General features: G+C 38.1%; 1 protein-coding gene across 11 annotated transcripts in view; it reads left to right on the forward strand.

Moving 5' to 3' along the window:
- ZNF385B (zinc finger protein 385B) overlaps positions 1–20871 on the forward strand; it is a 162284-nt gene extending 141413 nt beyond the window's left edge. For all 11 annotated transcript variants that reach the window (XM_064660707.1, XM_064660706.1, XM_064660708.1 and 8 more), the window contains 4 exons: positions 15286–15531; positions 16599–16777; positions 17872–17973; positions 19400–20871. In XM_064660707.1, the coding sequence (XP_064516777.1) occupies positions 15286–15531; positions 16599–16777; positions 17872–17973; positions 19400–19618 (746 nt within the window). In that variant the 3' untranslated portion in view covers positions 19619–20871. The remainder of the gene's footprint in view (positions 1–15285; positions 15532–16598; positions 16778–17871; positions 17974–19399) is intronic.
- Positions 20872–23045: the final 2174 nt, after the last annotated feature.

Raw genomic sequence — 23045 nt, forward strand, 5'->3', positions numbered from 1 at the left:
GGATTCTCTGTGGAGAGGAGGCTCCTCGGAGCCTGTTACTGCTGTACAGGAGATTACAGATGGGATGTTTGTGAGGAGAAAAACTTGAACCTGGAACAGCAAATTCTCTGTATATGTAGGGAAAGTTGGTCCCAGAGGTGGGGAATGGCTTGAAGACTGGAGGTTTTACCAGGCTGTGGACTTGAAACAAACCATAATTTTGTTCAACTGCACTTTCCCTTACAGAGGCTATTGTTCATCTATTCTTTAGGATATGTTTAGCTGCTTAACACAATGCTTATTGCAACAAGAGCAATCGTCGTGTTTCTTCTGGGACTTGGTGGGATTTTGGGTTTTTTGCCGTGGAGCAAATTAACTGATGCAATTTTTTTCTGAATATTTTAATACAACTTTCATTCTCTGAGAAATGGATTATTACAATGTATTAACTGTTCAGGAATATTTTCATTTTCCTTAAAAGATATTTAATACTGAGAGTTTCAGTTCATGTGTGTATTTGTAGTCTTGGTTTTTTTATCCTGATTTCCAGAGGAAATGAGACTTACAATCACATCATCTATCCTTGTCTTTGTTTTCTATGGCTCTGTCTTCACAACTTTGACTATATTGCCTAGTGTCAAAAGAAGAGAAAAAAAAAGACATTAGGAGATTTTAATGAAGGTCCTATAAGTTTGATGAAAATTGGCACATAAGTAAAAGAGAAGCCCTAACTTATGGTCCATCCTGAACGATGCTGCAGTTTTGCTTGGCCTGCTGGCTGGCCAGGGACTCTGCCTTCAAGGCAGAGGATTTAAGAGTGTGTGTGGTGTAAGTCTGAAAAAAATTGCATTAGAAGTGCATAAGATAAATGAAATTAAGGAAGAGAATTTAACTCCACCACTTGTGGAGCTGTTGTTTAGCCACTGTACTCTGGAGATTTTCTGAGACATGTTCATCAAGCAGTAAATAATTTCTGCTGTCCTTTTCTTGTGTATGGAAGAGTAGAAAGAGAAACTAAACAGAGAAGACAGTTTTAAGTTCTTGTGTTCTTTTCTATCTGCTGTACTTCCATGGGTATTAGTGCAGAATGGGTAGGAAATATTATAGTAAACTGATAAAACTACAATTACTTTTCTCTTATTTAAATCTACTAATAAAGAACACAACAAGCATGACTTTGATGTGCTGCCATTTTGAGTGAGGTAACGAATGATTTGGAGCTCTCCAGACATAACAGTTCTTATATATTGAAATAAAATGTCAAGTTAAGTTTGCTACAGAGCCATATGGGTTCTATGGGTCAGACATAGCATGAGATCCAAAACAATTACTGGTCAGAAGTCACCACCATAGAACTTACAGAAAAAATAGTTGTTAGCTCAGCTCATGTGAGGAATCCATCAAAGGCAAAACCCAGATTCATCCAGTTCTTATCTTTCAAAATTTTTGATGCAGTGGTCTCTCTACAGCTGTTCTTTTCAGCTTGAGAAATGTGACTGCTGGTAGTGCTATGAGAGTTATATTAATTTTTAAGGTCTTTTGGGATGTTTCCAGAAGAACGTAGTTTCCTGCAGACAAAAATTACCTCAGCCCAATGGAAAGGGGTGACGGTGGGACTTGATCTGAGCATGACAATGCCCACATTGTGAGAGAGTGATCTTCCCTGATAATATTAATAATACAGTAAAATGGCATTGGCATTTGTAAATTTGCCATCAGGAAATATGTAATGATAAAGCATTGTACAGGAGTGGTACAGGTGGCCTGCAACCTCAGGTAAGTGGATATTGATGGGTTGAATTGCACAAGTTTGCATTCTAACGTGGTTAGGCTACTATGTGATTTTGTTTTCCAAGTTCACAACTCTTTGCTATTTAGAAAATACTTGTTTATTGGTAATTGTAAATACCACCATCCTATCCTGTTCACTCTGCAGACAGGAAGAAAATGCCACAGATTATGTGAAAAGGTTGTTGTTATCCCACTTCTTGTTGGGTCATCTCTGCTTGTCCAGATGGGTATTTGCAGATTAGAGGTGGCCATAGGGGACCCTTACGTAGTATGTCTCCCACACAGTTTCTCAAACCACACAGGAAAAGTCTGGTGATGCCTATAAAGTAATTTCATATGCTAGAAAATCATTACTGTGACACTGCAAGCCTTTTTTGTAGCTGCTTTGAGATGTGGTTACAGAACAGCTGTGTTAAGAGCACTGGGAGCTGCTCTTTCCTGTGGGTCTGTGCTCGGTTGATCCTGGATGATGGTGCATTCTGGATCCTGGTGGCCTGGATGCCAAGTGCCCCCCAAAGCCACTCTGTCACTCCCCTCCTCGGCTGGGCAGGGGAGAGAATATATAACCTAAGGTTCATGGGTTGAGCTCTGTCAAACATAAGGGAAGTTTCTGGCAGCTTCTCACAGAAGCCACCCCTGTAGCCCTCCCACTACCAAAGCTTAGCCACACAAACTCAGTACAGTGGCAAAGATTCCCTTCCCTCACTGTGAGGGGAATTTTCTGGATGGCTACACAGAAGTATATGTATATATATGGCATTGCTTTAGAAAAGGGCAGGGCTAATAACCAGTACATAGCGTAGTTTAGAATATTTAAAGTGTGGTTTAAATATAGCTCTAAAAATGCAATAGAAGATGGTGTCTGTGATCCCAGGTTAGCATAGTCTAGGTGCTTGCAGTGATGAGTCCTTTAGGAATGCATATAATAATAAATGGATTTAAGTATCACTGTTTACTTATCAAGCAAAGAGGAATTCTTTGATCATACTTCCAAATCAAAATAAATAATTCAAAATGAAGCAGACAGATGATGTGGTATCACCTTTTTTGCATTTTGCTTTGATATGAAAATCAGGGAGTAACTCTTACTTTTAAACTACTCAAGAGTCAAAACCATATTTCAGATTATAAAAGGGTTGTTTTTTTTTTTCTGTCTTTGATCGATTCACTGAATGCTCTGTCTGCCCTGTGCCTGTTTGTGAAATGATAGGTATTGGCATTTCAAGTTCAGTCCTTGTTCAAATAAGAGCAGAAGGCTCTGCTTCTTGGGACTTAGTAGGTACAGATAGACCCTTTGGATGCTCTATGAAACCCCCTTTTTGTTCAGCTGGTACAGGAACAGGCAACCTTACCCTCCTAACTAGGCCAAATACTAGAACCTGTTTCAAATCCTGACCCTTCAAGACAGCTGCAACAAGCAGCGCACAGGGTCATGGTGATGATATTTCATATATGGGCAGTCCTATCTTCACCTGCTGTGTGTGGCAAGGATGGCAGGAAAGGGATGGGACTGGAAAGTTTTTTGCCAGCTTCTTGATCCTAAGCAGGTCCTGTAAGAGTTTTTCCAATCCTTACAGCTGCATAACTAAAGCTAACACTGTCATGCTGGAATGTGGTACAGTATCTGACACTGAGTGAGCTAGCTCATGGTTTGAAAATAACCTAGAGATATTGATGGACCTAATAAATGCCACTTGATGTCATGTAACATATGGTAATTAGTTGGCCTATTAGACAGGACTGGCAACTCCAAGCTTTAGCAGACTTAGAAAAGTTGATCTTGAGGTCTTGTCTGTGGGTTTTAGTTCACCAAGGGCTTTCTGTGGATGTTTTGACAACAAAACTGAGTGGATTTTCCATTTATTCCTAAAGGAGCAGGCAACATGTTGAATCACATTTGCTGGGAAAATGTATGATGGGTTGGATTTCTCCAGCATCCCAATTGCCAATGCTGTTTATTCATCAGCTACCAATGATGTGTAATGTCCCAGGGAAGGGCTCAGTTTGTATTTCACAAGTCCACTGTCAGGACACTCCCTTAGTCATCTTGCTTTCATTGCTTATTTTAGAAAGCTTTCTGCCAATGCTTAAGTTCTAAACTTTTCCATATGCATCTCTCTAGTTGGTATCATCCTAAGAATGATACTAATCTCTTAACAAAATCCCTTTTCATCTTAACATTTGTTTCCATTTGTCACCTTGTTTTCTACTCATTTTAAAGGAATGGCTTGTTTACATAGTTCTAATAAACTGTTTTTTAGATAATCCTTCAGAAGGAGCTAAGAGCCAGAAACACAGAGGTTCCACAGCTAACCTGTTGTCTTACCTGTTCTGGGAAATTCTAGGTTATTTGTCATACAGATACCATTATAAGAATCTCAAAGTTTAGGGGGTTTCTAAGGCAATTATTCTTCAATTTTTTCATTCTATATAATGTACCAAAGTCCTCCAGACCTCAAAATATGTTGTGACAAAGGTGTCAATTTTGAGGGTGGGGCAGGGATAGGGAGAGGCTCTAGGAGAGGAACACCACGAGGTGTTTGGCTTGCTATACCCAGTGTCAACATGCCCTCTTTAGAGGTTCTATCTTATGCCCTTGAAAGATGCTTGTGCTTTATGTCTAACCTTCATCAAAAGCTACTGATGAGCCTCATCAGTTCTTCACATTTTTGCTTACATAAAGAGTTCTGCTGAAGTTATACTCTATAAAATAACCATGTGTCTGTGTTTATGTGCATTCAGATAGTGCCTGCTAAGCACAGGCATATTTCTGTTAGATAAAGGTATTAGTTTACGGTCAACTAAGTAGTAAATTCAATCTGAGTCAGCTACCACAGAGAGTCATTTCAAGGGCATTTTTCATTACATGCTCTGAGGATCGTAAGTTTTGTTCCCTTTTCATTCAGTGTTTCACAGCCATATGAAGACCACTCTGTATTGCTGTCTGTTGAAACTCTGCCCCCAAAATAGAGGTAAAGTCGCAGTATAGGGTTTGCTGTTTGACCACAGTGCCTTTATAGTTGATAATATAAAATATGATTAATAAATGCTCATAAATTCACCACAGATACACTGTTCCGAGTACCATATGTGTATTTACATCTGTGGCACATGTAATGCCTGTATTTGATTTAATAGTAAGTAACTTCTGGGCATTTGGTACTCACCAAAGCTGCTCTATCATTTGCCTCGTCCTGGACAGAGGAGAGAAAATACAGCAAAAGACTCATGAGTTGAGATAAGGACAGGGAGAGACCACTCACACATTATTGTCACAGACAAAACAAACTTGACTTGGGGAAGTTAGTTGAATTTAATACCAATCAAATCAGAGTAGGATAATGAGAGGTAAATCCAAATATTAAAAAAGAACACCTCCCCCCGCTCTATAATGAACAATTATAGATGTCATTTAACCAAAATGAAGATGAGTGTTTCATAGCTGACTTCAGTGGCAGTTCTGCTTGGGCAAGTACTGAGTAAGTAGTTCAGCCCATGAGACTGTACTTGCCTACAGTTTGTCAGTTCTCCTTGACTCTGTTATTCAGAGACCCATAAATTTTGTATTGAGTTCCAACACACTTCAGCATCTGTGGGTAGAGTTTTAAGTTTTTTGGTTTGTACAAACAGCAAGTGAAATATGTTTCTAGTAGTGTATTTCAGATTCATAAATGGATGAGCCAATGTTATAGTTGAGAAGATGAACCAAGACTATATAGAAGTGAAGGATGTCTGGGCAGAATACAGTATGTTTGTTGAAAGTTATTTTTCTAAGCATTCCTACATTATTAAAAAGTTTAAAAGACAATGCAATAGTATAGAAAGTTTGCATTCCAGGACCTCTAAAAAAAATGTAGCAGAGTCTGGAATGCGAGTATAAAATATTTTCAAAATAATAGATGTCTGGTGTCAGAAAGAGATAAGTGTATAACTAGCAAAAATAATTTACTCTTACCCAGAGGAGAGTCACATTTCATAATAGCAGATCTTATACTGTATTTCAAGCTTGGCCCACGCTGTATTATAATTTTCCAACTTGCAGATTTTTCCATTTCAGCCAAAACAGACTGGCATAGCTCAGAAAAGATGAAAGTAAATTTACCTAGCTATACAGCAATGGGACCCAGGAAGACTAAGCTTTTGGGTGGTCTCACATTATGGATATTCTTTAAATTAACATTCACACTTGCTAGCTGTGTTTTAGATCCACCTTGTTTCCAGCACCATAGTGCTCCTGATCTTGATGAGTTTTATGAACAAACTTCTAGTGAGAGTTTTCTCAACCTATCAATGTGTCACTGAGAAAGTAGATGTTGGTACTATACACTAGGAAATTGCTCTGAATTGGTGTTTGTAGACAAGTTGATTTTCTCTGGAAGTAACATGCTGCATTCACCATAGTTATCTGTTCACCCTATTAAGTCTTAAAACTGGGGTGGGAGAAGGGGAAGGAGGGGACAGAGAAGCTGGGACTTGTAATAATCTCTTTTCAGATGAGGAAAAGACAAGTCTGATATAACCTGCATTCTGTAAAAAATGGTTGAAGACAAGCAGGTAACATGGAGATGCTACACAAATTGCCTTAAGCGAGTGTTAGAAGTTAGTTTGTTTTCTCCAGACATACTACATACACTCCTGCATTTTGGCTAACAGTGCAAAATCAACCCTTCTTATTCTTCTTGCTTTTGCAGAGAGAAATTACATTATGTTGAAATATTAAATAAGAGGCTTTTTGAAATGTGAATGCCCTTTGTCGATACATAACAATTTTTGCATAGTTATTTTGCTATATGCTTTTTATGTGCATGCCAAAATACCTCTTTTTTGTTGTTTTTTTCGTCCGCCCTGGTGAGTGCATACAGATTTTTCTTGATCTTAGTCTGTAAAACAGATCTAAAACACCAGCCAGCCAACCTAAACCAATCCCCTAAGAATCTCAAACTGTGCAAGGAATTGATTAAAAATCATAGGCAATACAGCAGGATCATCTCAGACACTCTGGTAATTGGAGCAGCAGGCATTCTCAGTTTGGGAAGGTGTACAAATAGGTACAGAAATATATTTTGCAGGGCAAGGTTTCACACTTGCAGAACTATGTGTACTTCTGAATATTTTCTAGTTCTCATCAATCCACTTTCATAAAAATTAAAACCATTCAAAATTGCAAACCTTTGTAACATTACATCTTTAATCTGATCAGTTACAAACATTTTTGTACTCTGAAAAAAACACAACTTCCTTTGTAAGAGTCTTTGGTACACCAGATCAGAAATAAAGTACCAAAAAAATTGTCAACATCACTGCTGTACCGTAGCCATACAAGCAATACTTCTGAAGTGAAAAAAGATAGCTTTGGCTCAGCCTGTTGAAGAGAAGTGATGCAGTTAATCAAATAATCAGTGTAGCTACCAAGTTCACCTCTTATTGCACAGCCATCCAGACATTTCCTGATGTAGCTTCAGTATCTTGAGAAAATATGTTGTAGCTTACTTCAGGGTACATTTGTGTTTGAGATGAAAAGCTGTATATTTATAGTTTCTATTTGTTTCTCATCTTTGTATAGAGAGAAAATTAGTTCTTTTTAGAATGTGACAAACAGATTTATTTCATTATGTAAAACTTAGCTGGTTTTCGCACAGCCTGAAGTGCAAGAAAAAAGATTTTACAAAAAGTAAAGGTTACCAAAGGGTTAATAGATGAACTGTGCTGTCTGATTTGAATGTAGGTTTGCAGTGGAATTTTTCTAGAACAGAGCCCTACGGGTTTTTCAGCTTCATTTCTCAGTAGACTGCACAACTGGTGAGAAAGTAGGTATTTTGTCTGACAGCCATTAGAGACTCATTATTCAGCAAGTGTGGAGATAAAACAAAAAAGATTTTAAAATACCTTATCAAACTTAGCTAACTCTGTCTTAATGAGTGTCAAGAAATAACCTAATGCTCTTTGTTATTTGTTTTATTGGGGTTTTTTTTGAGTGATGCTGAGATGCAGGCCAGAGTACTTAAAATGCTGTAAAGGTTGTGACCATTAATGACTTAATTGCTCTCCTGCTATTGTCTTTATGGCATATATTACTCATAGTGTTCATCTTCTTCATAAGAAGTAATTGTGTGTGTGCTTTATTCCTCTATAGTAGTGTGAACCAGAATAAGATAAGACTTTCTGTGAAGCACAACATTTTGAAACTTGCTTTTCTTACTGGAGCTATTGTCTGACTTTCTATTCAGTAGCTTTTCTGCTAATAGATTGAAGGAGGCCCTTCTTGTCATCTTATTAATTCACTCATTGATCATCTTCTCCCTCCATATCTTATTTCAGGGCAAAGAGATGTAGAGCAGCTCTTGTTTCCAGTATAATGACTTGAGGATGTTCTCTGTTCCCCGACCTGTGTCCCAGGGTAGATCCTAAGGTTTGGTTAGGCAGTACTACAAGTACAGTGTGACTAAATAAGTTTTCCCCACCTTGATTTTATTTTGGTTTGGTTTCTTAATGTCTCCCTTAATTCATTCAACCAGGCTTGTGACCTCTTTGACTGTGATCTCTTTACTTTTAATGTTTTTGTTTTGAATGCTGCAAATTTTGTTATAATATTTCTATGGTACGGGTAAAGCTACTGATTTTTTCCCTCCAAATTTATGTCCTTCACTTTCAAAGCTCTCCATACCTTTGTATGTCTTCTGTAATATATTTCAAAATGCTGTCTTGCACCTACCACCCATCAACCATTAAAAACAGCTTCCAGAACAGCTTCCCGCTTTTCCTGGGCCTATTTGTGAAGAGTTCTCTGCAATTAGCTGCCAAACTTCCTTCTGTTATTCTCAACTCTGAAAATTTCTCTTTCACTGTGATGGACTGAAAAACAGAAAAAAACTTGTGAGAAGTTTGACTGCCACACCAGTGCCCGTGTTAGTTGTTCTGTCTCTGTGATTTCATACCTGTCTGTCTGCAGCTGTCATCTCTGCTCTTAAACTGAACATCACTTGGTCTGGGGGCCACCTTCTTGTTTTGTGTGCAGAAAGCTTAGAACAGAGAGGTCAAACACTACATTTGAGTAATATCAAGTAACTCGCCTCTCTTCAGCATCGTCATAAAGAAATGTAGGAAAAAGAATGTAGTAGGAAATGTGTCACTTTTTAGATTTGTGTCAGATGTGCCAAGTATTTCACATGTTAAATTTAAACTGAGAATTTTATTTTTCAATAGACACACTTTTACTTTGTGTTTATTGATGCCAGTTTAGCTACAGTGATAAGCTTTTCAGCAAAATTTCTTGGATTGTCTACCACTGTAATTAATGCAACTGATTTTACCTTTCCCACACAGTCGATCAGGGAAAGAGCATGTAATAAAATCGGCTGGCAATCTCATTGATTTCCTTGTCCCATTCTGTGATCACGGTGGGCTTCAAAGGTTGTTTAATGCAGCCCAATATTCACAAGCATATTTGGAGCTGTTGAAATTATAGGGAGAACCTGAAAATCTGTTTTACTCACAGCTTTACCAGTTTTGGAGATATGTTTGTTTTATTCTCTAAAATCAACACTTCAAACTAATGGTAGGTCCCTGTAGCACAATTTATGTGAACTCAAGGCTATCATAAGACAATCTTCGCACCACACTTTCAATATCCCATAAGTAAAACATGAATGTCTCCTTTCAGAAATCCCTTTTGGTTTTAGTTACCATAGGAAGTGACAGAGTCAGAAGTTAATTGAAAGTGTTTAGAAACATCAGGTTGCTCATGTTTTTAAAAAGTTCTTTCAGTAGTGATGTGGTATTGTAACATACCAGCATAAACAAGGCTGATTGAAACAAAGGCTTTTCACCTAACTGTGCATCATTTCTGCTCACCAGTTGTATAGCCTTGATGACCATGCTGTGATTGAGTTACACAGTAAATTATTTTGTTGCTGTGTTTCCCTAGCACAGCAACAAAATTACGTGGCTGTTTTAGGTTGGAAATTGCACTGAAAATTGCATGGCTCTTTCCTTCGTGTTTTTCAAGAAGAAAAGAAGCACAAGTGTTTACTACTTCCTTACCTCTGCGACAGAGAATAATAAATATCTTACTGCCAAAAATAATTTGTCCATTATGCTCTCTTCTAACTTGGCAATGTGTTCTGTTGTGTGAGCAGGTAAAAGAAATATAAAACCAGATTTCTATATCTAGGATGGCAAATGAGCAAATCTCTCAAAAGAGCCTCAGTGTAGGGTTGTAGAGCAGCCATGGCCACTTTGCAGTGTCTGTGCTGCCCTTTTGCTGTACTTTGTGTACGGCTGCCATTCAGTGCCTGAAGCTGGGGCACGCAGAAAAGGACCTGGCACAAGGAAAGGTGGGAAGCTGAAGCCTGGCGGTGGGTGGTGATAAGCATGGCATGGTCTCTTCCTGGTGGGGAGCCTCCTCCATTGCAATCAGGGCTGTGCTGGGCAGCTGTTCTCTATCCCAGGATCCTTTACTGTCTGCGTGCTCAGCTTTCAGCACAAGTCATGGGCAATGGTCCCAGTTTCTGGTGGAGAAGAGAAGCAGGCAGGTGCAAAGCTATACTTTTCATCACATGCAGATGCACACACAATATTTTCAGTAATTGAAATATTATTTCTTCTGTTACTGTTACAGTAAGAGCAAGTTTATTTATTTATTATATACTGGCAGAAAATTTACATAACAGTTTTGTAAGGGTTATTAGGACCATAGCCAAATTTCATATCTAAAAGATTTTAGAATACGTATTGGAAAGGGTTCTTGCAAGTGTGTCACGTATCATGTGTACCTTGGATAATCTTTTAATTCCAGCTGCTATTTGAATAAGCTGTTGTGGAACAGAAGTTTATTGCAAAGTTGTTTTGTATATCATCAGTGATAACTGTGCAGATAGGCGTGTTGTGGGGTGTTAGTAGCAATGGATATTATTGATACAGAAAAACTTGTTCCATTGACATTCTAGATTTATTAATGAGATTTAGAATTCTCATTGTTTTTATTTTTATCAAGAATGTAAATTCTGAGTTAAGGATTTGAATTTTAAGTAACTTTTTTGTTGAAAATAGCATGTATGATATCGTCAGGAAGTCCAAATTAGAACTTCTTCCTAACAGGCACCAAATCATCACTCTCACTCGAAAAGGTCTATTTCCTGGCTATAGAAATCAATGCCTATAGGCACAATTTAGTATGGTATGAGATAATTGTAAAATATATATTTATAACATGTAAATATATATATGTTATAAAATTGTAAACACTTCACACAAATCACAAAGTAAAATAAGTACAGTCTCTTAAAGGTGCCTTATAAACCAAACTGCTTAATGGAATGGTTAGTAAGATTAAAAAATATCTATTTGCTTTCTTCATGGCTTGCATTGATCACTGAACTGTGAGCTGGGGCAGAGTGCTCATATTCATTTTTTTGCCAGGAAAGAAAATAATTGAATAGAGGAGACAGAGGTTGTTTGTCATTGGGAAGAAGTTTTACAGTAACATTTTTGCCCCTTTTTGGGCTAGGAAGTAAAACCCCTTCACTTAGCTGGACTAGGACTTCAGCATTAATAGGTAGGTCCTATGAATTGTGCCATAGCAGCTATAGTGAGAGTCGTGTGACCTGCAAAGGTTGGTAAGTCAGTCCAGCTGGTCTTCTATTGTGAGGTAGAACTTGTAGATTTGAACCTGTCAGGTGTTATCATGCAGTGTCCTGACCTTGGTACATATGGTCAAAGTGACTGGTCAGATTGAATTTTAACATGGAGCTGACACAAGCATGAGTCAAACAAGCAGAAATACATGAAATAAACTTCAAAGCAGAATTAAAACAATGTAATGGGTGACAAAAGCATGATATTACTGAGCCCAAAGCAATACTTAATTAGCTTGCTTTAGTTTTTTTTCCCTGGGCTCTACTTCAAAATAAATTCAGGCTTCAGTAAGAACCTGCGTCATCAATTTACTTTTCTGGAATCTTGAAGAAAAGGAAGACTTAATTTAAAGACAAGAATTTAACACAGATGAAGTATGGCTTTTTTTAAATGGAAAAGGAACGTAGTCAGATACAGTGCAACAGTACAAATTAGATTTTAAATTAACCTCTTGCACATGAGTTTTGATGTGAGCATTTCAACCTGACCTGATGCAGATTGAATCACAGCTACTGCTTTCAGGGAAGAGACTTCTATTGCCATGGTCTAATGCTTCCAGCTGTGCTCATGCAGCAGAAGCTGCTGTGTCAGTGGTCTGGGGCAGGATGGACTCACTTCTGCACTCATTTGGGCTCTTGCTCTGTTGGTCTCAGCCCAGGTGGAGATCAGAGCAAGTTTGAGCCTATTCTCAATAATACTTGCCTTCAGAAATAGCAAGAGGACTATAATCCTACAGCTGTATTTCACCATCCACATGTATTTTATAAGGTGATTATCGTTTGGAAATATGGCATGCAGCCATTAACAGTTACATTTTTTGATTTCTGAGTGCAGATATTATTTTTTAGCTCTGTGCTATAAGTAGAAAAAAAAAGAATAATCTTCTTTGTGGTTTGTATATACATGCAATTTGCATTTCCTGTGCTTTGCATGATTGAATACTTGGCATTTATGTCTCACACATAAAACTTTAAGTAATGGTGTTTTGAATTCTGTGGATTGAAAACAATAAGCTGTTATCAAAAGCCCATTTGGAGAAGTGCAATTTTCTGATTTTAGAAGCCAGGAAAACCCAGTTCTGGCCCCACTGCAGTGACAAATATGCACTTAGCTCTATGTACTTTCTGTGGGAGTTAAACTGTATAATAACCTTACAATTATGATCTTTGAAGATGTTCTGCATTAAACATTTAGAATGATGGAAGGAAACATTAATTCATAGAGGGGTGTATGTCTCTCCTTATACATCCCCATCGATGAAGAGCTTATTTGCTTCAGGAAGCTTTCCAAATGATGGAGTTATTATGTGAACTGAGGTTCATTCCAAAAGCTGCAATACTGGCGGAATTGAGCCCAGCTGGATGCTGGTAACTTATCTCTAGTTTTCTGGAAGTTTCTTGTTAGTTTGTTACACATTGTATACTCTAGAATTGCTTTGTATTATAAATAGTGAAAACACTGTAAATCTAGGGAATATAAAACCCTACATACTACATCAGCTGGTGGCCAGCTAGGTGAGAAGTGAAATCTGTAATTTTTCAATCAGCTGTTAAATTCAACATTGGAAAACCATCAGTCTGTGATGGTAATTGGTGACCTGCATAAAATGGATCTTCTGTGTCTTGGGATCTCACTCTGCAGACACTCGATGGCAAAACAAAGAAATAAAAATCTGCTCCCTCTTCTTGTGGTCAGTGAGAACAGTGCAGGCAGGGGCTGCAGGCAGGAGTGTGAGCGTGTGCTCACAATGCGGGGTTGTCTCTCAGGCCAGGGGTCCGCCTTGCGCCCATCATCTGCTGTTCCTGCTGCCCCCTGCCACCTCCTCTCTCACTCACTGCAGGAGACGACTTCTACCTCTAGGAGATGTTTCAAAAGCACTGAGTTTTTATGCTTACATTAAAAAAAATATATGGGAAACAACATAAAAATCCAAACCCAAACTAGAAGGGTAGTCAGTAGTGTAGCATACAGCTTGCAGTTCTGCAGGTGTATTTTTCTTTTAAGGCCTGAAATGCAAAATACTGAGGAACGTTCCTTTATTCCACTCAGGTTTGCATATGTCCTGGTGTTGTGCCTTTTGCAGTCTGGCATAATATTGCATACAACAACAACAAGAAGTCTATTTTTCTGTAATGTGAATTCGCAAATGGCAACTGTTCAGTGTGTTTCATTTGTAGATATTAGCACCTCTGAGAATTTTCCATATTGAAAACTCTTTAATTTAAAATGCTAGCAAATGCTATTTATTAAAACTATATTTTATGAAGACTCATGGCTCACATAAAGTGTTCTAGATTTTTGCAGATGTGACTTATTACTATAGAGACTTTAAAACTGAATAGCCTATGAAGTACAATTTAACATCAGTTTCTTTTGTCATACTTTATCCATCAAAATACCTTCAGAATCTGGTTTTAACATTAATTTGGTCCTAATCGTAGTCTTTGTACTTGACCATTTTCAGTGCTTAGTACTGTTCATATTGTGTAATTTCAAAGTATTTTTATTGCTATTTTAAAAAATAATTGTTGTTTTATTAGAATTTTTTTTCTCCTCATTTATAACAATCTAAAATTGATGTACTACAATGCTCTTCTGGGAAATACGCCAACAACTGTGGGTTTTAGTTTCAGAATGGCTGTTCATAGATCATACACGCTCTCAAGTGTTTGTTTGAGTGGGTACAATCCTGTTTTCAGAATTCTTGGTAGCAACATTGGCCTGATACACAGAATCATGTTAAAACAGAGTCTTGTAGCTGTAAACATAAAGTGCAAGTATCCATGTTTAAAAATAAATTCTCAAAATAGAACCTAGTTTTTAAAGACAGTTTAACTCTATTTAAAACTATGCCAGGGGTTTCAAATGGGATATAAGTAGTTTTTAAGAGGTTGCTCTTATATAGATGTTGTACTTGCTTAGATAATAAAATTTGATTCCTGTTGTTCAGAGTGACAGCTCAATCATTTCTCATGTCCATTTTGGCAGGGTTGCTCATACCATCACCACTGCACTGTCCCCCTCTCATCCCATGTTTTTTATAGGTGGAGCTTGTCTTACTGCTGGCAACTAATACGGCTTGTGGTCACAAGGCCTGCAATTGAATAGCTTAAAATGCAATGAGCTCTTGTGGGCAGCACTTTTAGGGAGCATTTGAATACTGGCTCTGGCACAAAGTTCCTCTTTAGGCCCTGTTGGGACATTTAATATCTTGCTTTGTGATTGCCATCTGCAAAATGAAGTAATACCTGCCTGTCTCATAGGAGCACAGATGATTGACTCATGCTTGTGAAGTGATATGGGAATGCATTGAAGGCACATGAAGCCATCTGATCTACAGATATATGGGGAATTTTCTTGGAAAAACTTAAAAATATTAGCAGCCATGTTCATGTGTGTTGTGTAGTTACCATAATCAATTCCTGTAACTGAAATGAGGGATATCATGTCAAAATGGTGCTGGAGCCTTTCAGTGTCCGCCCAGTGACTTTGAGAAACTTGACCCCTTCAAAAGGCAAATATATTGTTCTTGAGAAATATTTTTGTAATACCCAGTGCAAAGCCTTGCATGTTTTTCTGAGTGCTATCCAGTCCCTAAGCCTGTCTGCCTTTGGGCTTTCTTGGGCTTCTTTCAACTGGCAATACCTGCAGCATGACAGCAACAACAGTGGCATGAATTTTTTGAAGTCATTAGTATTCACTGGTAACATTAAAAACAGGAAAATCACCCCTTTTGTCAGATTACACAAAGGGGCTGCTCTCTTTTATAAAATGAAATGAATTAGGCCCCTGTTGTGTTAGGTTCACTAAATCCACAGGACTATTACTGTATGATTTTTTTGTTTGTGGCATATTATTACATATGTATTTTGCTTCTTTTAGAAGATAAAGGCAAAGCAAAACCCAATAGTGCAAGTCAGCAGTCCAATACAGAAGCGGGTCCTTTTCTTCCCAAACCTGGAGTGGCAGCAGTGGCACCTTTAGCACCTGCCTCATCCACCAAGAGCACGAATGGAGCTGCTAACACAGTTACTGAGTCAGAAGAGGAAAAAGCCAAAAAACTACTTTACTGTTCATTATGCAAAGTGGCTGTGAATTCTCTTTCACAGCTAGAAGCCCACAATACAGGTGAGTATCTGTATTGTACAAGTCAGTTGTGTGTTAAAATTTTTAAAATTCAGTGTAATAAGCTGGTAGCCACACTTTGCTGAAGAATCTTTTAGTTAAAACTTACAATGTCAAGTTACAAAACCAGTTTCATTAATGACAATTTCATGTGTGGTGTTTGATATTCTATTAAAGCACTCTGTAATATTTTTGACTGTCTTTCATGTACTCTATATGTTTTTAGTTGACAAAATCTTGACAGTTCATGTTACCTAATCAGATTCCATCACACCTCCCCAGTGAGGATCACAGTATGATCATAGTGGTTTCTGTAACACTAAGGTTTCTAAAATGTCTGTTCTCCCTCTCTTTAATATTTCATCTCACTATCACTGGTATCTGTTATTTTGCTGGCACAACTTATAGTAATTATTGTTATTTCATATTTTTGGTAATTTCAGGATGGGCTCATTAGATTTCCTAGATGTCCTAGAACCTTCTGATGATTGTTAGATATGCTCCCTTTAATAGGCCACAAGCAGCAATCCCTAATGTGCTCTGTCTGCTGTGTGTGTTGATGGTGTGCTGGTGATGTAAAGCTTGTTAACAAACCATTGAAGCTGGCTTTACAGCTGTAATCCATTCTTGAAATGGACAAAGCAGCCATTTCTTCTTCCAAATCAGAGGATATTTATTGAAGTATTACTCTTCCTAGGCACGTTTTGAGCGATTGCTGTGGTTCCTGTCCCGCTCTAGGCTAATACCCTTTTTTGTGATTCACTGGCTATATGGATTGTGGCAGAAGAATAAGCAGCAAACACTTGGCCATACAGTCACACACTGCCCCAAAACAGCAAGGCAGTGGTCCAGTATGTCTGTTGTTTGCTTTTTGCACAAACCCTTCTGGCTTGCCTTTAAATCATGGAAGTGGGAATTACTCTGAACAAAAACAGAGTAATAATTAGTCCCAATCTGTGGTGACTTTAACCATTCTGTCTTGAAGATAAATGTATTGCAAAGTCCCAAGGCTGATGGACATATATTTATGCTGCTGATCGTGAGCTCACCTGCATCTCCTTGCCCATTAGGCTCCAAGCACAAGACCATGGTCGAGGCTCGGAACGGTGCTGGTCCCATCAAGTCTTACCCTAGGCCTGGATCCCGACTGAAGGTGCAGAATGGCAGCAAAGGGTCAGGACTGCAGAACAAGACGTTTCATTGTGAAATCTGTGATGTCCATGTTAATTCAGAAATTCAACTTAAACAGGTAGTTTGCACGTATCTAGAGCTACTTTGTTGGTTTTAGCTGTATTGCAATATTGTAGGTGGGGATGTAGGGCTACATGAAGATGTTTTGGTGAATACTAAGTGAACTTAATATTTCTTATCTGTCATCCCATAACTATTTCTAAATAGTTCATCGTAGGTCAAGTTCAGCTAATTGTCTCAGCTGGGAAAAATGGGCTTGACAGTCATAAAGCAGAGGTATCAGTATCAATGAATAACATAGGAGATCTCATTTAAAAGTTTACTGTGGTTCAAGAGAGATTTGAACTTTAGTCTCCCACATATAAGAAGTTCTGTGTTGAGATTCCCTGAATTCCTCCTTCAGTGCTGTTTCAGTCTGCTGGAAAACTTTTTAATGCTATATGAGAGGGAAAATGTGACTCAGATCTATTTGTTTGGGACAGTCAACAGGAGGGTAATACTACAGATACATTTGAATTGTGTAGAACAATGTTATCGTTAACAGTGTAGCTTTATGAACATGCAGCTCTTCTCTGAGTCAGTTAGCCCTGGGTTCAGTGCTGTGCTCATACAGACGTAGTGTTGCTGATACCCAAATGGGAATCTCTAACTGGATGGTGCTGTGCTGTGTGGATGTGTCTCATTCCTTGTTATTTTAGTTAGTTCTAAGATAACATTAAATTGCATGGTGTAGACATATCCCTGGGTAATGGTTCTTCCTTCAGCTAATATTGAATTATTTATGCAACTGAACAGCATGAGCAGGATGGAAATTTACCTCCTACTTCTGAATATCCCTATGACCTAGTGCTTACAGCTCTGCCTGATTTGAAGGTCCTCAAGTGGAAAAAGGAGATACTAACAAAAATACTGATAATTTGCAGAGTCTGTCTTGGATCACAAAATACACTGTATTTGATTCGTTTCTGATTCTCTATTTGATGTGCTTCAAATTGTTATGTTTAATTTAGCAAAACTTATTTTTGCTCTCTCTAAAGAACCTACTTTATCTTACAAACAGGGGCTTAGGCATATCCTGCTGATAAATCAATTTCAAACTCAAAACCAAGAAATGTTTAAACAGCTAATTAAATGTGAGGATATTTATTTCAGCACATTTCCAGCCGAAGGCATAAGGACAGAGTTGCGGGAAAGCCTATGAAACCTAAATATAGTCCTTACAACAAACTGCAGCGCAACCCAAGTATTTTAGCAGTAAGTATTTTTATTTCTCCTCACTGTCTGTGCGAGTTTGTGACCTTGGGGACTCCCACTGCACAGAGACAGGAATATGACAGACCTGACGCTTCTGCAGCCTCTCTTCCCCCGCAGGCTGAGTCTGCACGGGGATCAGATTTGAAGATAGTTATGTATTCTGTCTGCCCAGTCAAAGGTATGCAGACAGCACTGTGAGTGTTATTTACTGCTAGGAAGAAGGGAATAATCAGCGGAATGGGGAATGAACCATGTCCCCTGTGGAAAGGTATCAGCTCTGCTGGGCTAGTGCACTTCTTGAAAGCAGCAATGGATATACTCTGTCTTTCTGCACACCTGAGATAACTCTCAGTTATGATGGATGCAGTCAGGGAAAAGGATATAGGATGTTAAGATATAAAAATACTAAGGTTCATTCTCTTCATACAGCAAAACAGAGTGCTGTGTGGATATATTAGTTGGTGCAAAAGAGTCATCAGGTGTTTAGGAGAATTGATTGCCTATCTGTATGTTCAGGCTGTCTGTCACTGGCTATCAAAACACCTGTCCTGTCTCTGTGCCCCTAGCCAATCCCTTTCACACCCGCCTGCATTTCCAGGAATCCCACAAGCTGGCTCTGCCGGTCAGCTGCAGCCAGAGTTCAGGCTGGCTTTAGCACAGCACAGTTTGTATGTTTATTTGCTCGTAAATAAAGCCTGTACTTTATTCATTAGAGAAAAGTGCTTGCCACCTATGGCACAAAAACAATTTATAGGTTGGGAAGAGAGAGATGAGATGTATGTGTGCATGAGGAAGCATATGAAAAGCTTTTAAAAGCTGAAATATTAATATGTCTTCGTAATTGTGTAGAGGCAAATGCAAATACTGCAGGCTTATCTGTTTCACCACAAGCACCAGGAATAATTGTAGATCATGAACTGAGTAATAATTATTTCAGGAAAAATTCTTTATGGTATTGATCTTAAAAAATATTTCTACTTTGAATAGAGCAGGTCTGCAGTGTCAGGTCAGAAGCTGACTGGACTAATCCAGCTTCCCATCTTGACCACTCTACTTTTCTATAATTCATTTTTGCAAGTGGAAAATTTGACTTTTGATATTGAAGTCTCAATCATGGTTTTTTTAATATTTCATGCACAGTTATAATTTATATAAAGTTGTTCACTTGCAAATTATGCTTCCTTCTAAACATCAGTGTGACTGTCTCTAGACTCACGAGATTTATGTGTCTTTAAATATAGGATTTGGTTGCTTTAATTGCCTTAGGAGTAAGAGGACAATGTAGGTAGCATTTCTAAGCAGCTGACATGAGGTATCTGTGAAAAGCCACAGCATGCTCTGTCAGAGTTCACTTTTTCCCTCATGTAAAAGTAGGCATGGGGAGAACTGTATTTACATTGCTTTTTTTGTGTGTGTTTTATTCCAGGCAAAACTTGCATTCCAGAAGGACATGATTAAGCCGCTGGCACCTGCTTTCCTCTCATCTCCTCTTGCTGCAGCTGCAGCTGTTTCATCAGCTCTGTCCCTTCCTCCCCGGCCCTCTGCATCCCTGTTCCAGGCACCAGCAATACCACCAGCTCTCCTGAGGCCAGCCCATGGGCCCATCCGGGCGACGCCTGCCTCCATACTTTTTGCACCGTACTAATTTATTGATGTATAAAAGAGATAACTATGGCCAGTACAAAGGGTAAAAGGAAAGCAGCAAAGGGGTCGAGATTTTAAAATGTGTTTCTCTTTTGCAATGCCATCCAGAAGGACACCTCATCCAACCACATCATAAAATCCATCATTGATGGCAGTGCATTTTGGAGTCTAGACAACTTTCTCAGTCTCTCTCTGTCTCTATTTTTTTAATCAAAATAGTGCTATTTGCTTAAAAATTAAATTGCTCATAACATTTATACCATTAAAGATTCATGCATCTATTCATTTTTTTCTTTTCTTTTCTTTTTTTTTTTTAATGTATTTGATGCACCTTGGAATCAAGGAACATAAAATATTTTCCTGACAGACTTGAAAACTAGGGTCTTCCTCACTCACACCTATGTAAATACTTCTCTGAAAACCAATGGGTTACAATCTAATATGGAAAAAAGTAGATGAACCAAATGCTAGATCATGGATAACATCTCAATAAAGAATTGCATCCATTTTTTTCCATGTGTTCTTGTTGACAGGGATTGTGTGCTGTCCTAGGCCCCAGTACTGGTGTACCTTGTGTAGTATTAAAGATGTATCACATGTCTGATTTTAACATTTTTAGTTTCTGTGCATATGTTTGAAAGCAATGCAGCGCTGAAGCTTTTAATTATTTCTTTTGTGTCACACTTGATTTAGAGAAATCAAAAATAGAAAGCCATATAACATAGAGTTAAGATTACTACTTGTTTGCTACTTTCATTTAACTTATTTTTGTTGTTTCCTCACTGGTGTTGCTAAGCAATGTTTAAAGAGAAAAAAAAAGCTTTTCAACTGCACATTGCCACAGCTCACATACATTGTTCAAGAAGACAATGGATCCATGTATTTGTACGTAAATATCCTTTTTTCTTCGTTTCTAACTAGTTTCCTCTGTAATGATGCTGCATAACATTGTGGCTTCCTAATGCAATAATGTACAGAACATAAAATATTTATAATTAATCATATTCTCTGTTTACTGAATATGTTGCAGTAATGCCCCACCTATCTTCTTACCTCCCCAACCCTTTTATAAAGGTGAATCAATACACAGTACTCAGACTGAAGTAATTATGTGATAATGGGGACAACAGGTGGAAGAAAGAAAAATAAGAAGAGAATTAAATTTTAGAGCATCTTTATCAGCAATCCATAATAGTAAAATGTCTGTGTATTTTTTTAAATGTACCTTTTCAATAAAATAATAAGAAAACTGTACATGCTTATTGTGTTTTTTAATTGGTACAGAAAAAAAAGTCTGAAACAAATTTAGCTAAAGGAGTCTTCAGGAGCAGACAAAGCATTGGAGTTGCAATAAAATATAATTACAGAACCTGTTTTTGCTTCCCATGTGTTTTAATGTCTTTTCCTCACTACGGCCTGTAATAAAATTTACTGGGGCTTTTTTGCAGCAAGACTGTAAATATTCACCACATCAGAGATTTGGAGGAAGAAGAAGCAGAGACAGGTGAGTGATTATGGTTTTATTATTGCACCACTGAAATGCTACACCATGGTTATGCTGTCACTAGTGGAGCTTAAGGATTAACTTTAAAACCAGCCTGGGCATATCTGAGACTGGAAGCAGGTCACTTTAGGGCCAGGACTTGCTCTGAAGCATGGGCAAAGTAAGCAGCTGCTTGATGCAGCAGCAGGCTTTTAAAGGGAGGTGTTTGGGAAAGCTTTGAAATTATCTATTTTTCACTGCTGAAAAGCTTGATCTATTCTTCAGAAGTCTTTTCTTTGTTAATACAAAGTGAAAAGTAAAGAGTACAAGAATAAAAGGAATCAACTGTAAGGCTATTGGGGTTAATACAAAGCCAACAGGGCCATTACAAATTCACAAAGGCCAAGGAAAATAACTTCAGAAACTTTATAATAGAGATTTTACAGACCAACAGAGTAGCCTCATAGTAGTATTTTAAAGACCATTTTCTGCAAATGTAATTCTGCCCAATTACCACTATTCTGTGGAGCTGTCAACGAGGATAATTTGCTGGAGAATCATCTCCCAAGCGGCAGGTAAGGGAGTCCAGGCTTTTAGCATCCTCTGGGAAAGCAGCTGCCTTTGTTATTAAACTTGTGGACTGTGAGAATTACGACGTAGTATGGGTAGACACTCTGCCATGTGCATCTGTTTGTGTCTGATTTTGTAGGAAGTCAGATTTAACTGCTCAGATACCTTCAGAGGAGTTAATTCCATGAGAAGCCTGTTTCTGTCCAACATGAGCAAGTTTTACAGAACTGTGTATTTTAACTGGTTCCTCAGGAAACCAGAGTTGTCTGTGTGTTGAACCACTATTTTGCCTGCTTTTTATAACCTACTGTTGATTATGAGACATTTCAAGCAATTGCAAGTTTCTGCAATTGAAAGTGTTCCTATATAATATACAGAAAACCTGTACTAAGGAGGGGTCAGCCAGGGGTGTGCAGATTTCTTGGACAGCTGATTATTTCAAAGAGCATCTTGCAATTGAAAAATATTTGGGTCAGTAAGGGTGAAAGAATGTATTATGTCAGTTAGCAATGAAAGAAATTAATCTATGAAATACAAGGAGCTAAAAGACACTGATTATGAGCCAAGAAAGAGTCATGTTAGGATTCGTATTCAACAGTCTTTGTACTCTTGACTGTGCTAACTTACATTTTGTGTACTGTAACTCTGCTTGCCACCAAAGTTTTGTCTGCAACATGCAGGACTGGGCATTTGAGATGATAATTACAGGATAAATGGCAAACCCTCTCATTTTAAAAATGAGCTCTACATGGGAAAGAGAATTTGTATCATACACAAAGACCATCAGCTGTTTTTTTTGTAATGTTAAGATATTTCCTCCTGAGGTGTTATATTATTACAGACAGGTGGCTATGAAATTCATGCATTCATTGTAACAGAGAAAGAGTGATGAAATACAATTATTTGCAGTGTTAGCCTTTTGAATAAAGGTATAAAATGTGCAAACCACTAAGGTAATAAGGTTAAAGTAACAGGATCATGTCCTCTTGTATGTGTATTATTCTAGGTCTGTTCACTGCACTCTGAGCTGCAAGTTGTTCCTGTATGAGAAGTCAGAAGCTATAAGGATTATCACCTGGCACTGCCATCTTTCTGTAGCAGAAAAAGAAGGATCCAGACCAGATCACACATCAGCAGGAACTTTCTTCTGGTACATGTGACTGGATCATGGTCCCTGTATTGCAAAAGATTTTCATAAAGGGTTATCAAGCAGAGATGTGGTCCACTAGTCTGTACAGGTTGATGATTTGTATAGATTGCTTTGTTAAAAACAAAAATAATAGCAATAAGACGTCCTATGACCATTGCATACTAGGATACTAGTGTGTCTGCCTCTCCTTTCTGCAGGTCAAAATGATAATGAAACTCTTCCCTC

This window comes from Pseudopipra pipra, chromosome 7, assembly GCF_036250125.1.
Source record: "Pseudopipra pipra isolate bDixPip1 chromosome 7, bDixPip1.hap1, whole genome shotgun sequence".
Lineage (NCBI taxonomy): Eukaryota > Metazoa > Chordata > Aves > Passeriformes > Pipridae > Pseudopipra > Pseudopipra pipra.